Raw genomic sequence first — 18,193 nt, forward strand, 5'->3', positions numbered from 1 at the left:
AGATAAAAACCCAAATTTCAGCCAAAAAATGAGTCATGACATTTATGCATATTACACGACTTTTCATTAGCAAAATTAAAAATAGCTACTGTAGACAATTTTATACTATGATATCTGAAATGCTGTTTTTGTTGTTGTTGTTTTTTTCGTTTTTGTTTTTTTTTTTTGCTTTGGGGTTAAAATTAAGTGTGTTCTTTCTTTTTAAAAACATTTTTATTGATTTCAGAGAGGGAGGGAGGGAGAGATAGAAACATCAATGATAAGAATTAATGATTGGCTCTCCTGCACCCCGCACCTCCCTTACTGGAGATTGAGCCTGCCAACTGCAACTGGAGCATGTGCCCCTAGGAAATCAAAGTGTGACCTCCTGGTTCATAGGTCAATGCTCAACTACTGAGCTACACCGGCTGGGGAAGTGTTCTTTACATAGTAAGCAAAAAAGTTACTAAAACAGGCAACCATCAATGATGAATATGAGCTCTAGTAGGAACCTGACATCACACCCTTTCAACTTCATCTACTGAGCACCTACTGCATTTTATAGTGGATATAAAGATGAAAGGCAGAAAGGAAAACTGGGAAAGACAGGCTCCTAGCACCTGAATATTTTAACGTTAGTACCGCTACATAGCTGTGCGACCTTGGGCTAACTACTCCTCGGAATCTGTTTTCTTGTTGGTAAAATGGAGATATCACTCCTACTTCATAGGCCTATAGGAGAAAAAAGATTTCATATGTAGTACTTCAAATAGAGGCCTTTCTTTGTTGCATAAAGAAAGCATTTAATGAACAGCAGTTATCACCCTAAAGCACAGTTCCATGTACAACCTTCTAGTGTAATTAGATGCACACACAAATACAGTAGTCCCCCATTTTACTCAATTTTGCTTTCTGTGGTTTGTTACTGTGGTCAATTGTGGTCCAAAAATATTAAAGGGGAAATTTAAGAAATAAACTAATTCGTAAGTTTTAAATTGTATGCCCTTCTGTGTAGTGTAATGAAATCTGTTATCCTGACCCACCCCACCACAGCATGATTCATCCTTTTGCCCAATATATCCAGGATGTATACTTCACTCGCCCATTAGTCACTAAGTAGCTGTCTTGGTATCAGATGATTGTCATGCAGTGCTTGTGTTCAGTAATCCTTAATTTACTTAATAATGGCCCCAAAACTCAAAAATAGTGATGCTGGCAATTGGGATATGCCAGAGAAGCTATAAGTACTTCCTTTAGGTGAAAAAGTGAAAGTTCTCCACTTAATAAGGAAAGAAAAAAAATCAAATGCCGAGGTTGTTAAGATCTATGGTAAGAACAAATCTATTTGTGAAATTGTGAAGGAAAAGAAATTTGTGCTAGTTTTGCTGTTGTACCTCAAACTGCAATAGTTAAGGCCACAGTGTGTGTTAAATGCTTAGTTAAAATGGAAATGGCATTAAATTTGTGGATGGGAGACAAGAACACAAAGTGTGCTCTGATTGATGGTAACATGATATGCCAGAAAGCATTGAGCCTACATGAAAACTTTAGCAAGGTGTCCCCTGAAACGAGTAACACCCAGCCATTTCTTGAAAGAAAGATGATTAGACAGATTCAGGAGTAGATCTGAATTTAAAAATGTAAAAATTACTGGGGTTACATAACTTTTATTACAGTACATTTAGTTGTTCTATTTCATTGTTACTGTTGTTAATCTCTTACTGTGCCTAGTTTATAAATGAAACAGGCGTGTATGCATAGAAAAGATATAGTATATAGAAGGTTTGGCACTATTGGCGGTTTCACTGGAGGTCTTGGATAAGAAGGGACTACGGTGACTATCTTCTATATATATATAAAAGGCTAAGTGGCCTACTGAACAACTGGTAGGTGTGACACTCACTGACCACCAGGGGGCAGACGCTCACTGCAGAAGCTGCGGAGCAACAGCAACTTTGCAGAGTTCCCTCTCACACTTCAGGACCCCTGGGGGGGGGGATATGTTGGACTGTTGGTTCCCTGCAGGCCAGGCCAAGGGACCCCACCCATTCTGCAGACATTCTTTGAGCCCTGGTGCCACCGCAGGTGCAGCTGGCGGGAGAGATAGCGGGAGGTTGGCTCCAGGGCATGTCTGGCTGATCTGGCCCAGTCCTGCCCTGCTGGCCACCTTCTAATTAATTTCCTTTCAATGTGCACAAATTCGTGTACCAGGCCTCTAAGTCACATAAGATATCTGGACCAAGTGCCAAAAAATATACATAGAACATACTATAGAACACATGTGTCAAACACAAGGCCCGCGGGCCAAATCCGTCCCACCAGGCCTTGCAATGTGGCCCGTACCGCACTGTCATCACTGCACTCCGCTGTGTTTCCATCACAATGACAGTTTATGACTGTTCAGTAAACCATTCGGCCCGCGATTTAGGCTGGATTTTAGATTTTGGCCCCTTCTCTGATTGAGTTCGACACCCCTAGTATAGAAAATGATGCCCTCAAGGTCCTTGATGACTCTTGCTGACATAGCCTTCCTTACTTCTGGCCTCTTTCCACCAAACTATGCTATAATACAATACAAAAATCCCCTGAACAAACTGTTTTTCATTTGTCTGTGCTTTTGCACATGTACTCAATTCTCACAATTCACCATATTTGTGTTCTAGAAGAGGTTTTTAATCAGTATGCTGCAAGAATTTTTAAAATATGCAATACCTGACTATTTAGTTGAGGGCACTGACAAAATAAAAAAATGACAACAGATAACACAAAATGGCTATCTGGTATGAATGAATCAAAATTATACCTATATTTTTGGTCAAATTGGCAAAAAAATGTATTTTTTGGTGTGCTGCAGAATTTTACTAATTAGTTTATGTGTGCCATGATGAAAAGGGTTGAAAATCACTGTTCTGGAAATTCACAGCAAACACTGAATGAGGGATTGCCCCTAAGGGAAGTAGAGAGTTAGGTTCCAAGAGTCCCCTGGTCAAACAGTTTTGTCAAATGATCGATACAATACATATCGATACAAATACATATTTGTTTTATGTGTATTTCTTTTACAGACATCTTATTTAATGTATATTGTTAACTCGTGCCTGAATGCAGCTTATCCAACACATGTATTTCACTGTAAGTCATAACACAGCATTCTTGAACTTTGCAATATTAGATAAGACTTAGGCACATGATAGTTGTACATTTTAAGAAGCAGAATCACACACACACAAACCATGGCACTAAATATACCATGAAAAGAAAACTTGTTTACACTATGAGCTAAAACAAGGCAATGTGTGGCCTTGTTTGACTTCAACTGGAAACGTTCCTATTGAGTGACTAATTTTTCACCACTGTAATGCTTGCCAGTGACTGACTGCAAAAGCACCACACGTACAGATTTTTAGGTTACAAACAAATTTTAGCTAGTAGGTGAGTTTTCAAATATGGAAATCTGCAAATGATGAAGATCAAGTGTATTAATGAGGATACCCTCTCTTTCTAGAGTAGGGGTGTCGAACTCAATCAGAGAAGGGGCCAAAATCTAAAATCCAGCCTAAATCGCGGTCCGAATGGTTTGCTGAACAGTCATAAACTGTCATTGTGATGGAAAAGCAGCAGAGTGCAGTGATGACAGCGCGGTGCGGGCCACATTGCAAGGCCTGGCGGGACGGATTTGGCCCGCGGGCCTTGTGTTTGACACATGTGTTCTAGAGGATTTAGTTAGCCAACTCCTATTAGCCCTTCAAGACTCAGCTCAAGATATATGAGAAGCTTGACTTGAATCCAGCCAGTCTGGGTTAGAAACATACCTAAAAAATGCCCCCACAGTGCTCATATAAACCAGCTTCATATTGCTTATTAGGCTGTTTTATAACTATTTACTTTTCTATTTTTCCTCCATTTGATGGTAAGAGCCTTGAGGGTGGGAATCCAAGACCTAACTCCATAAAAGCAGCTCATTAAACATTTGTTGAATTAATAGTCTTCAAAGAAGGGGAGCAGACTCCCTATAATGTTGAGAAGGGACATGGGTATGAAATTAGAAGTTTCATAAATAACACAGAAAAATAAATTGATTTTAATACTTTTTAAAATACTTTTCAGTACAAAATTTGATTTTAACTTATTTCAAACTTTTTTTTTTCAGGCTACATTAACTTCAATTCATACTGTGATAAGGACAGTCCTTGTTAACTGATATACATTTTTTATTGTTTAAGCCACTTTAGATTGCCAAAGCCGTTTTGGCTCAGTGGTGGAGCGTCGGTCTGTGGACTGAAAGGTCCCGGGTTCGATTCCGGTCAAGGGCATGTATTGAATACCTTGGTTGTGGGCACATCCCTGGTGGGGGGATGTGCAAGAGGCAGCTGGTCGATGTTTCTCGCTCATCGATGTTTCTAGCTCTCTATCTCTCTCTTCCTCTCTGTAAAAAATCAATAAAATATATATTTTTTTAAAAAAAGAAACGTGGTTAAATATTAATTTTATTTTTTTAGCTATTTTGGTTTTGGACAAATGTCTTTCTATAAGAAATGTATAGCAATTTTAGAAAATCATTCAGAGAATGATGAACTCCCTTTGGACCAAGTATTTCAAACTCAAAGGCTAACACAGGCCAAATAAACAAGGTTTAAGTTTATGTAGGCAGCAAAAAAACAAGAGTTTCAATTTTCATAGAAATGTAGATTTATTTCGAGAGAGACATGCTGAATACAAAAGGTTGAAATAAATGAGTAATCGTTAACATAAAATAATAGAACATTTTAATAAAAATTAATATTTGTCTTGAATACTAACTTACCAGACACTGAACAACTACACAAATTAATAAGCATAATGCAAATAAACCTGTTGTGCACACCAAACAAGTCAATCCAAGACTGATGACATGGCAATTGGCTGCTAAAATATTCACTGCTAGTATTAGTGGAGAAATGGTGCACCTGCACATAAGGTGTGTAAGGGAAGCGAATGTAACATGATTATAGTAATCAGTCATTATGGAATGTTGTAGTTCGTTATTAACAATTATGTATAATAGGATATTGTAAAATTAAGTTATGAAATTTTTATTAAAACGTTTTTTACATACTATTATATTGGCTGGGCCACAAAAATATTCATTGTGGGCCGCATGCAGCCTGCGGGCCGTGATTTTGACATGCTTGCTCTGGACCAACCTAAAGCTCTAGGTTACCACCACCCGTCCTTCTGTACCCATGCCAGCAGAGAATTTCTCTACCTCAGGTTAGTTTCATCAGTCAGTCCCATCAACTTTGAAGATCTACTGAAGGTAAAATGGAAAGGGTTTAAGTTCAATCTCTCCTACTTTTATATATGAAGCTCTAGGACTGAAGTAAACTTTCCCATTTATCTTCTTCCCAGGTGCTTTTTGTTACTAAAAATAACAGCCAGGACAAGAATAAAATGCTTACTTTGTTTCTAGATTCCAAGAGAACTGTGAAACCAAAACATATAGGAAAGGGTTGAAAACTGTGCCCTCTCACACCAAGTACACACTTTCCCTTTGACTCTTATCCTATGCTGCTTGACAAGGAGATAGGAATGTAGCTGATATTGCTGGCTCTTCATCCTGAAAGATTTCACCTTGGCCCAGAACTGTAAACTCCATGACTATCTATTAATAAATGGAATCTCTGGTTTGCCCTAGTGAGAGATGTTAATTATCTCTCAGTGCTTCACTGTGGTTGATTTTCACTTGATGTAATCTCTGGTCAAACTGCTCATTTGCTCTATGAATACAAGGCCAGTCTTATCCTGTTCTTTTTACAGAAAAAGGAGTGAATACTTGTTTTTTTCTAAATACTAAGAGTCCAAGGATAATATATAATGAGTAAATACTACAACTGATCAATTATTTCACAAATGACTAAAAAAAATGAAATAGAACAGAATAGAAAATAAATATCATAAGGCATCATAAGGGTAAGCTAATATTTTCAGAAACTTTTATTTGTTACATATATGTATGTGTTTATTAGATAACTAGAGGCCTGGTGCATGAAAATTTATGCACTGGAAGTGGGGGGGGGACCTCAGCCTGGCCTGCCCCCTCTCACAGTCTGGGAGCCCTCAGGGGCAGGAGGTGAACCAGTGATCAGGGGAAGACGACACCCCATCACACCTCTGCTACTGCCACTGCTGGCAGTGCAAGCCTCAACCAGCCCTGATTATCTAAGTCTCGGGCACCCCTGGGAGACTGGGTAGCTGCCATCTGCAGCTTGCCTGTACCTCGGGCCAGCTCTGGGGGGCCAGGGACTGAGAGGACTGGGGAACTCTGAGGCAGGTGCGTGGAGTGGCCTTGCTGTGTGCCTGCCACCCTGACAGGGCTGAGGGGACTGGGCACTGCCATCTTGTGTCTGTGGACACTGCCACCTTTGAGGGTATGACAGTCAATTAGCATATTTCCTCCTTGTTGGCTGTGGGTACCACCATCTTTGAGGGCAGGGCAGCAATTAGCATATTCTCTCCTTATTGGCTATGGGCGTCACTATCTTTGCAACAGCGTGAGGGTCAGTTAGCATATTCACTCTTTTTACATAGGATGATGTAAAATATTTCTTACTGTAGGCAAACGTTTTAAAGCTGCAGCACCAGGCCATTGATCTCTGGTCTTAACTGATGAATTGCCCAGCTCCTGCACTACTGCTGAAAGGTGGTGGGGGAACTTCAGAAATACACTGAGTGGCCAGATTATTATGATCTCTAAATGCATAATAATCTGGCCACTCAGTGTACATTTTATATAATAAAAGGCTAATATGCAAATTGTCCACTTAACCAGGAGTTCGGCCAGTAGGCAGGCCGGCCAACTGCCCATGTCCCCTCCCCTTGGCCAGGCTGGCCGGACCCCATCCATGCACCGGGCCATAAATAAATAAATAAATAAATAAATAAATAAATAAATCACACACACACACACACACACACACACACACACACACACTGAGGGCCCAGATTATTATGTGTTCAGAGATCATAATAATCTGGCCACTCAGCCTATGTGTAAGCTCTTTATCCTAGCATAGTGCTGCTCCTTGCCACTGGCTTATTCTGAACTTTGTGACTCCATTCTGAAGAAGAGAATATCCTCTTAATGCTAACAAGAATGGCACATCTATTTTTAAGCACTTTGCAGGTGTACCATTCATTTGCTACTTGAGGTTGTTTTTTTTTTATGCACATTTTTCCTAATTAAACTGCAAAAACTGAGGACAAGGGCTACAGATACCTAGCAGCAACTATATAAATACAAGATCCTTGATCAAAAACCTTTTAGTGATTGGAAAGTTTTTCCTCTAGGCTGCTTGCCTGGCCAAGGTATTTAACCAACTCTGCCACTTCCTCCTATGCTATGCTAGAATAACTATCATTAGCTGTGAATGGTTTCCAGATTGGTTTTGGTATAGTATATAGTATATACCTCAAGATTGTGTCTGTGAGTTTGTATACTCTTAAACAAAATAAGCTCTTATTATCTAATAAAAATATGCTATCCTTTTTCTTGGGGGTTAGATGGCACTCTTTCCAAAAACAACTGCTCTTTATGAGAACTGACTCAAGTATTTCCAATTCCCTCTAAATTATACTCTACTTTGTAAAATTATCCTTTGAAGAAAAGTTTAATTATTTGGTAAATGCATACTATTACCTATTTTACCTGAATTTAATGTGTTGGAATCACAGTTTGCAAAAACCATAACAAAAAGTAAAACAATTTGGAGTTACTTATACCTACAGATTCAGACCAAATAGGACTAAATAATCAGAACTTACAAAGAAATAAAATCACACTTTTGCTACCTGCTTATTCATTTCTGTGATGTTTATCCAGACCTTGCTCAAGCCCAGCTCTCCAGATTCAATCTTCTCAAGTTCTCTTTGTTTGCTGAGTAGTTCTTCATTAAGTTTGGGAATTTCTTGGAATGAACTTTTCTGATTAGATTCCACTAAAAGCAAAAATAAGAATAATCATAAATAGCCATAAAGTTCCCTCATGGCTCCAAGAAAAAAAAAAATCACATATGGTAGGAAAGAAGATAAATCAACACGTTAACCCTAGGAGGATAATAACTAAATTTATATCCTTTTATTTATATAAATGTACATTTTTAATACTAAAGCTTTTAACTGGGGCTATTCACGACTGGAAATACAACTTTTAGTAAAAGGCGAAAGATTTATGCGATCTGAAGAGAAACCAGAGCATGGAAATACAACTTTTAAAAGTCAGATGGCTAAAAATGATAGTAATGACTATCAGCAGTAAGAGTTAGATTTGAATCACAGCTCTGTAACTTACTGTGATCTAGAGAAAATTACTCAACTTTTTTGAGCTCCGTTTCCTCATCTGTAAAATATACTTTACAGGATTTTTACAGTCAATTGAAATAATTGGCTGTAAAGTACTAAACACAGCTGGCCAGGCATACAGTAAGTGATAAATAAATGTTAAATACTGACCACCTTTACTCCATTCATGCTTCAGGTGACATCATAAGTTATAACTCTAAGTGCTTAAGTCTACTTTTCTCTATTTCATATTGGTCAAATGCAAGGTAGTTTCTTACCCCCTTTAAAGTACTGTTACAAGGACTAAGATTTTTACATCTTTTTCATAAACAGCAAGGTGTTTTTCTTAAATCCACCCAAAAGCTCAAAGTAAAAGTAAAGGAAGATAAAGGAACATGTTAGCCAAGTATAGCTGATATTTGGCCTTTCCTTTGGGAAATAATATCTCCTGAATGGTTTAGAGATTTATCAGCTTGAAGGCAGAGGCTTGCAAGAGTGCTTTCTCTTGTTATTTTGAAGAGTATTTTTCCTTTACATGGAAAATATTGATAATGACTGGTCCTCTAGAATAAAACCTACTTTTTTTTTTTTTTTTTTTTTTTTTAAGCACACAATGCCAAATTAGTTATTACTGTGTTTCTCCGAAAATAAGACATAGCGCATGGAAAGATAAGACATCCCCTGAAAATAAGACCTAGCGCAACTTTGGGAGAAAAAATTAATATAAGACACTGTCTTATTTTCGGGGAAACAGGGTATATACTTCTTTGAAACAAAAAACTGGCACGCAGGACAGATATAAAACAATTTAATAAAATGTAAGTACTAAGACATTCTGCATGGTTAGCACTTAGAATATACCTGGCACTCAGTATTACTGAATAAATCTGGCCTTTGCTTATCTCCCCAACCACACTTCTCATTACTTTACCTATCTCTTTAATCTACTTCTTAGCCTCGCAGATTTTCCTGATATATCAATCTCTTTAAGTCTCAATGACCCTGCACACTCTATTCTTTCTGCCTAGATGCCTTTAGCTTGCCCCTTTTTCATTTCTGCCACCCTAGTCTAGTTAATTACTTTCAAGATTCAGCACAAATAGCTGCACCCCCACCTTGGACCACAGCCACCTTTTATCATTCCTAGCATTTAATATACACTGTGCTGTAGCTATATACTTGTCTGTATAGCTATACAAGTATACAGACTGAGAGAGCTGTAAGAGGATAGGAACCAAATTATATTAGTCATATATTCCCAGGGCCCAGCAGTGCCAAGTACACAGAACTTAAATACTTTCCCAGTAAAATAATTGTAGGGTATGAAATGGAGATAATGCTAGCCTATTAAGTCAAACAAAGAAAACTCAACAAACAAACACAACAACTAAAAATCATAAAGAACATGAATAAGAAAGAGAAAAACTGACTAGTGGTGTCCCTACTACAGCAAAGCCCACTATATGAAAATTCAGAATTATTAAAAGAAATCAGTATTTTATTCATCTTTCAAAATATACACCAAAGAATTTCTTTATATATATATATATATATGTGTGTGTGTGTGTGTGTGTGTGTGTGTGTGTGTGTATATATATATATATATATATATATATATATTTCTCTAAAAACTTTTAATGTAACATTTGGTTTACAAATGGTTTGTAGGACTACACATCCATCTCATACAATAAAGACATTTTATCAGTCTAAATTATGCAACACTTAAATTTCAGTAAATTTAGTTTACATTTTCAGTGAGGTAACTCATCCTGAGTTACTTTCTGCCATTCTCAAGTGGTCCAACATCCCAAGAGTGTGTGTGTGAAGAAGGGAGAGGGGGAGTCTCTCTTTCCTGCAGTCTATACAAATTAAGTATAATAGAAGGCAGAAGTGGAAGATAAACACATAAATAAATTGGGTTACAATTATTAACTAATAAACATATAAAACTGATAAGCCCTGAACACACTCTGGATGCTGAGGATTGTATGAGCCGAGAAGGGATCATATACACTATCTGATTTGGGGCCCTGTAGGAGAAACAAGTAAAGTCAAGGCATTCTAACTCCACAAATAGGAGGAAGAGTAGCAAACAACTAATGATTACTTATTCATGTACTTTCAACATGGAAAACACTCATTTAAAATTTAGTATATTAAGACTCAAACTTACTTAGCTCTCTTCCTGAGATCTTCAAGATCAAAAAATGGAGATTTCGGCAAACACCCTTCAGACAGAACATATAAAGCTGATAGCAATTTTTTATGTCTTTATAGTTTGCAATAAACTTTTATGTAACTATTAAACTTGCTATTGAGTGCCTACCATGTGCCCAGCCTTGCACTCAGTGCTAGTGCATAAAAAGACCATGAAGTTCTCAGTTCAGCAGGAAGTGAGGCATGAGGCACTGTCACAGTTACTATATGGTGTTACATACGCTATGACAGAGGAATGTTCAAAGTGCTTTGATAGCACGAATACATCTTGTTTGTTGACTTGACTGCCAGGTCTATTACACATATACTTTTAAAATGTTTTATGGACGGGAAGTGAAGGCTCAGAAAGAATAAGTGACTTGTCCAAGTTTTTAACAGTTAGTAATGAGCAAGCCAGGATTCAACAGTCAAACCTTTTACTCCTAGTATCAGCACTCTTTCTAGTATACTCCAGCTATAAATATGTACATCTTAATACCCTCATTATCACAAGATCATTTTTTTAGGTTCTGTATTAAATGACCACACTGCTATTCTGCCTGAAAGAGGAGATGCTTAATTCATTAATACTTTCCTTCTTTTCCTAATTCTTTTTTCTATTATTCTACTGTTCCATAGTTGAGTGACAAAGAGGGATGGTTAGGAATAGATGTTCCTTAGAATAACTGTGGAGGTCTTTTGGAGTACCTGGAATACTGAGCTAAGAGTTAAGGACAGCCAGTACTTTCAGCTTAAGGATCAAGTTACTCCTTGAATACAAGATAAAAAACAACGAAGCCTCTCCGCTTTGCTTTCTATTTCAGCAACCTTACCTCCTTTCCTCACAAGCATCTTGGAAAATTTATTGAAATAAAGAACAATGGGCTCTGAATTTTTCAGAAAAGTATTAAAGCAGATGATCTTATTTAAGTCAATGACTTCACTGTTTTCCTGAAAACCAAGAGGTATAAATTACCTTGTTGAAATATATTTAAAGCAGAATTCAGGAAAGATTATTTAAGCGTTACAAGATTGACCTCATTGACCTCAAGGTATGTTTTCACAAAAAAAACTCTCGGACCCTAGCCAGTTTGGCTCAGTGGGTCCCAGATTCGATTCTGGTCAAGGGCTCATACCTCGGTTGCAGGCTCCTTCCCGGCCCAGGGCCCAGGGCCCAGGGCCTGGGCCCGCGTCCTAGTCCGAGTGTGTGCAGGAGGCAACCAATCAATGTTTCTTTCTTTTAAGTATATTTTATTGATTTTTCTTACAGAGAAGAAGGGAGAGAGATAGATAGAAATGTCAATGAGAGAGAAACATGGACAAGCTGCCTCTTGCACACCCCCTTACCAGGGATGTGCCCGCAACCAATGTACGTGCCCTTGACCAAAATCGAACCTGGGACCTTTCAGTCCACAGACCGACGCTCTACCGCTGAGCCAAACTGGTTTCGGCAATGTGCCTCTTTTACATCAGTATTTCTGTCTCTTCCTCTAAAAATCAATGGAAAAAATATCCTTGGGTGATGATTAAAACAAAACAAAATAACAACAAAAATTCTTGGGCAAGTGGTTCACAATGGCTTAGCCCATAGACTGACAACATGCCCTAGGGACCAGCCCCTATCCCTCAGGAAGTCCTGCTTTAGACATTATAGGTGCTGGCATTTCTTATGTAGCAAACCAAAGTCAACAATGCAGTTGGACTGACAATTCTAAATCTGCTTTATTCAGGGGCCTGATAAATGTAGTCAGGGTCTCAGGGGAATGTTGCTCAATTATATAAATTGTGTCTCATAGTCCAGGGTACAATTCTTGGACTCTCCTGAATATAATATTTCCAGGAATTGGGATTAACAAGTGCTCAATAAATATTTGTTGACTTGTTGATTGCCAGGTCTATTACACATAAACTTTAACTGTATTTCTAGACAAAGAAATTCGCTGACAAAGGCATAAATTACTTGGTTGTTCTGTAAACACGGCACAGAGGAGTCAGAGAAAGAACTGGAGAGGTAGAATTGAGCAATGTTTTGAAATGTATAAATAAACAATTGCTACATGTGATCAAAACAAGCTGTAGCACAAACCCAAGAAGTCCAACTAATTAAGGAGATGATGGTACAGGCAGGTGTCTTCACTGGCTGTTTACAGCTAAATACTGTTTCTGAAAACTTCTTTTCCAAGTAATGATTACTCCTTACAAAGAAAACACTGGCCTTAGAAACACCTTGCAATTCGGCTAAGGACAACTATAAAGGAGGAACAACAACTAGAATACAAATCTCATTCTTTTTTACACTATACTGATTTCACTAGTTGATAAAACATGTAAGTCAGGATGATTCTGGCAGAGAATGACTTACCAAGGCCATTCCCTAAATCAGAAACTTTTAAGAAAACCAAAGTTAGTAGTTGAGCCTTTTTTTTTCAAGCAACATCACTAGGAATGTCATCAATGCACTAAGGATTAGTTGTCCCTAGATCAGGTTCAGAACTTCAATAAGTGCAGGCAGCCAAGAGAAGTTGGAGTGAAGGAAAACTAGGATGTTGTGATTTCCTAAGGCTTAATATGGAAAGTAAGTTAGCATCTCTAATTCCAGTTCTGGGGCCAGATTTCTTTAAGATCTTAGGAAAGCCTGGTGGTCAGTGTCCTGATGTACGAATGCTGCTAAGGTTAGTGAATTTGTGATTAACTTGGAACTGATTCCTTAGCTTAGAAAATTAATCTTTGAAACTGAGAAATGAAGATCTCAAGTGTTGGTAAAGGAAGATATTTAAGTTAAATCTGGTAGAAGCCAGCATGCAAACCCATCTTTCAGAAAAAGTACTTTGCATATGCAAAATACAACTTTATAATTTAGAATATATAAAATTCCATAACTTAAGAAAGTCTCTTACACTTTGAAACCCACTCATGAGAAATATTTATTTGTGACTTGGTACACAGTAAGCACTTCATAAATGTTGGCTGTTATTATTGCCCATTCTTATGTTCTTATGTCATTTTTAAGGAGGAAATTTTTCTCAAGGGCTTATGAGGAAGAAGGAAATAGCCCAGTGCACTGAGAAAGTATAAAGTGGCAACAGGTGGAGGTTAACCAACCTTCTAGACTACTAGACCTTAGCTTCCCTTTTGTGCCCTAAGTGTTGATTAAAATGCCATTTTTCAGATGCTATTTGTGCTGATGGTGTACAAGCACTGTTTTTTGTTTGTGTTTAAGACAAATAACTGTTACGATATTGAAGCTGACATCTAAGAAAGAATAGAAAAATACTGGGGGAAAATATATAATGTATAATTGTTTTACCAGTGGGCAAACCCTTAATTCAGCATGATCCACTTTGTCCTAGATCCCAGAAAAGAATCCAAGATTATACTCTGAAATATGCGACCACTTACTTGTTCTAAATTTTTCCTTGAGGGTATCCAGATCCTCCTTCAGAGCAACTTGCATCCACACCAAGCCCACGCAGGCCACGACACAGGCGGCAAGGATGACAAAAGCACAGAGGGGATAACAGATCTTGCAGCATCGTAAATAGTCTCCCCTGATCACAAGAACAAATTCAACCAGGAGTACAAGGGTGATTATGAGCACAGCTTTATTAGAAATAGCATTCCTGTATTGCTATGCAAGTATGTTTTTAAATGAATAAGCAGTTGATTTACCAGGGACTACCAAGTAACATAGTTAAATCTGAATAGCAAGTTGAAAATAACTAAGTAATATGACCTATGAAGAGGTCATCTATTCAGTACAAAAGTTTAAAACTTCACATGAAACAGGGGGACTTCCCGTGGGCCTCAGGAAGCACCTGAGGGAGCTGCAGCTCATTGCAATCACTACCAATTCAAGCCTTTGGAAACAATCTCAGGTTATGAAAGTGCCTAAACCTGGGCTTCTCTGCAATTCCATCACTGCACTGTAATTTACCTACCTGTCTCTGTCAAATACATGCTCACTCCAGGGGACCCTGTTTCAGTTAATTGAAACTTCATAAACTTTTGAGCAAGTTTTAGTGCAAATGGAATGAAAGAAACAGGAATTGTAGGGTGAAGTGGACACCTGGTACACTCTAGCTATTGGCTTAGAAGGAAGCATAGAAAGGAGTAGATTTCACACCAAATTTCAACCAACATTTAGGTCTAAACTAACCCAAAGGGTACTATTCCAGTTGAGCAATTCCATTTCATCAGATCTTCACAACCCAAACATAGGGTTGTCCTTAAATACCTAACCTGGCAAAGCTCATTAGAAGCCAAATCCTTCCTTTCACAAAATAGGACAAAGAAACTCTAAACAAACTCAAAGGACTCTTTTAACACCCCAACCTTCTGCCTAGCCCTTGCTTCCACATGCTCAGCAGAATCTTTTTTTTTAATGTAGTCCCTGAGAGGGTCCAAGGCACCTTCTAGGTTCCCTCCAGCCCTCTCCCAACCCTGAGTCCTAATTCCCAATGTCCTCAGTACTCACTACTGGGTTCGTCTAGTGCAGTGGTCGGCAAACCTCGGCTCGCGAGCCACATGCAGCTCTTTGGCCCCTTGAGTGTGGCTCTTCCACAAAATACCATGTACACTAATTAAGTTAATAACAATGTACCTTGCCGAAACCGGTTTGGCTCAGTGGATAGAGCGTAGGCCTGCAGACTGAAAGGTCCCGGGTTCGATTCCGGTCAAGGGCATATACTTTGATTGCGGGCACATCCCCAGTAGGGGGTGTGCAAGAGGCAGCTGATGGATGTTTCCCCAGTAGTGGGTGTGCAAGAGGCAGCTGATGGATGTTTCCCCAGTAGTGGGTGTGCAAGAGGCAGCTGATGGATGTTTCCCCAGTAGTGGGTGTGCAAGAGGCAGCTGATGGATGTTTCCCCAGTAGTGGGTGTGCAAGAGGCAGCTGATGGATGTTTCCCCAGTAGTGGGTGTGCAAGAGGCAGCTGATGGATGTTTCCCCAGTAGTGGGTGTGCAAGAGGCAGCTGATGGATGTTTCCCCAGTAGTGGGTGTGCAAGAGGCAGCTGATGGATGTTTCCCCAGTAGTGGGTGTGCAAGAGGCAGCTGATGGATGTTTCTCCAGTAGTGGGTGTGCAAGAGGCAGCTGATGGATGTTTCCCCAGTAGTGGGTGTGCAAGAGGCAGCTGATGGATGTTTCTCTCATCCATGTTTCTAATTCTCTATCCCTCTCTCTTCCTTTCTGTAAAAAGACAAAATTGAAAAAAAGTCTTTTAAAAAATAAATAACAATGTACCTACTTATATAGTTTAAGTTTAAAAATTTGGCCTCTCAAGTTGGGACCGGTTTGGCTCAGTGGATAGAGCGTCGGCCTGCGGACTGAAAGGTCCCAGGTTCGATTCCGGTCAAGGGCATGTACCTTGGTTGCCAGCATATCCCCAGTGGGGGGTGTGCAAGAGGCAGCTGGTTGATGTTTCTCTCTCATTGACGTTTCTAACTCTGTCCCTCTCAATTCCTCTCTGTGTAAAATCAATAAAATATATTAAGAAAAAAGAAACAGAAAATCTTAAAAAAAAATTTGGCTCTCAAAAGAAATTTCAATCGTTGTACTGTTGATATTTGGCTCTGTTGACTAATGAGTTTGCTGATCACTGGTCTAATGGCTGCACCATTTGAAAGTGGTTTGGGAAAAAGCTGCTTCTTCATGTTGTCCTCCATGCTCCATTACTCTCAAGGCTCATACAGTATGTCCCTCAACAAATTCTTCCATCACCAAGATTTAGACTCATCAAGAGTGTAAATTACTATTATATATAGTAATTTACAGTCTTAAGGTCCCCATTTCTGGAGACCTTTAAAAAAGGCTACTTAAAAAAAAAAAAAAAAAAAAGGCTACTTCCAAAAGCTTGTCTGCTCCAATGTTCCTATTCTTAGCTTCTTATGTTCCTATTCTTAGCTTCTTTGCTACTCCTGACTTGTTGTTCCTGGGCTCCTGGCATATTCCCCACATTGAGACTTCCACCCTAGATTTAGAGCACTTTTCCTTGTACACTTACAGACAGCTCTCTAACTTGTCCTTCATTGAGAACCTGAAGAAACAACTTTCTCCCTCTTTGCCTTCCAAGGACTACACAGATTGATTTTTTCCCCCCTAAGAACTCTCCTCTCCTTCTCTTTAATATGCCCCCTGGGTCTTTCCGCCATCCCACCTCTCACCACTGCATCACTCACTTGACAAAGCAAGAGCGATTTCCATCTACATCAAATTCCTCTTCCTCCACGGAGCTGGACTCGGAGTCTGAAGCAGGAGGCTCAGTGCGAAGCAGGCGGTGGCCTGAGCCTTTCTTGGGCTTCTTCCTCCGGCTATCCCCAGACAAGCCAATCAATGCATTGAGCTCTTTGCGCTTTTTCATCTTCTTGTGTGGGGTGAGTGGAGCACCCACTCCTGAGCTGCCAGGTTCATACCCGAGGCCCAGCTCTCTTGGTACCTTGGAGCTGCCTTCCAGGGTGGGGGATCCTGGGCCAGAGCCCCCTGGTCACTCCCACCCAAGGGTGGGACTGACCAGATCCGCCGGGAGCTGGGGATTGTAGCCCAGAGGAAATTGGAACGAATGGGTGGGGGGAAGTCACATAGATATGGCCAGGGAGCTGGAGATCCAAAAGGTCCTGGGCATGAAGTGTCAGTGGATAAAAACCAAGTCAAGAACGAGCGACTCTCAGCCCTCACAAGTAAATAATGTTTCTTCTAAGGGTGCTCCAAGAGCTGGGGAAGGGCACACAGACGGGCGCTTTGGGCTTCCGGGCAGGGTTTCCAATGAAGAGAGAAGAGAAACTTGTTCTTGAATGCGAGGGAAGGGAGAGGCGCACAACCAGACAGCGGGAACGCGCTCGTCCTTCCTTAGCTGGAGTGAGGGCAGCAGGAGGGGCTCCCAGTTGCTACAGTCCGGACAGTCGGGGAGACAAGCAAATGTCCGGGTCGACGGTGCTCACTGTCCTCCGGCCTCTGGCCTTAGTTTCAAGGAAGTCCAAGGCCGAGGAAAACCCAGAGGCCAATTCGGAGGGCTCGGCCTGAGAGGAGCCAGCCCAGCACCCCGGAGACCCAGCCCCGCTGTCTGGGCCTGGGGGCGCGATGCGGTGCAAGGGCGGGCGACGGCGGCTCTGCCCACCTGAAGAGCTCCCGCCCGGAGTGTGAGGTGTTCCGGCCCAGGCCACTCTTGGCAACTCACAAGCGCCTCCTTCGCTCCGTCCGCGACTCCGGCCCCCGCTCCGGCTGCGGCCGCGGCTGCACCCGACGCACCGGTGGCGGCGGAGGCTGCCGCGGGTTCCAGCCCAGGGCCATCGCTCCGGCTCCAGCTCACTTCCTCTTGGCAGCAACTGCCAGCGCCGCCTGCCAGTAAGCCGCGTTTCCATTGGCCGTCTTCCTGGTGACGTCACACGGCAGGAGCTAGTAGAGATGGGAGGCGGGGTGTTAAAGGGCCCTGGACACCTGCAAGGGGTGGGCCGCTCTCCAGTGGGGAGGCCCCGCCCCCGGTGGAGAAGCCCCGCCCCCTGATGGGGAGGCCCCGCCCCGCCCCGCCCCCACAGGGGTGTGAGCCCACTTGGTTTAGGGAGGGAGTGTTGTTTCCTGAGGGTTCGGCGTGGGGTCTGCCGAAGCACCTGGTGCTTGACTTGCGTGGGAAGTTTATTCAGCTGCTCCAGCCCGTTTGGTTCCGTGGATAGAGGGTTAGGCCTGCGAACTGAAGGGTCCCGGGTTC

General features: G+C 40.8%; 1 protein-coding gene across 7 annotated transcripts in view; it reads right to left on the bottom strand.

Annotated features, from left to right (window-relative positions):
- Positions 1–17,820, bottom strand: part of EFCAB14 (EF-hand calcium binding domain 14) — a 43,303-nt gene extending 25,483 nt beyond the window's left edge. For 3 of the 7 annotated variants that reach the window (XM_036448039.2, XM_036448043.2, XM_036448040.2), the window contains exons 1-3: positions 16,671–17,818; positions 13,894–14,042; positions 7,807–7,952 (exon numbers count right to left, since the gene is read on the bottom strand). In XM_036448039.2, the coding sequence (XP_036303932.1) occupies positions 7,807–7,952; positions 13,894–14,042; positions 16,671–16,852 (477 nt within the window). In that variant the 5' untranslated portion in view covers positions 16,853–17,818. Of the gene's footprint in view, positions 1–7,806; positions 7,953–13,893; positions 14,043–16,670 lie in introns of all 7 variants that reach the window. The other 4 variants (XM_036448038.2, XM_036448036.2, XM_036448041.2 and 1 more) reach the window with 3 other exon arrangements.
- Positions 17,821–18,193: the final 373 nt, after the last annotated feature.

The sequence above is a fragment of the Pipistrellus kuhlii genome, unplaced genomic scaffold, assembly GCF_014108245.1.
Source record: "Pipistrellus kuhlii isolate mPipKuh1 unplaced genomic scaffold, mPipKuh1.p scaffold_m20_p_2, whole genome shotgun sequence".
NCBI classification, from domain to species: domain Eukaryota; kingdom Metazoa; phylum Chordata; class Mammalia; order Chiroptera; family Vespertilionidae; genus Pipistrellus; species Pipistrellus kuhlii.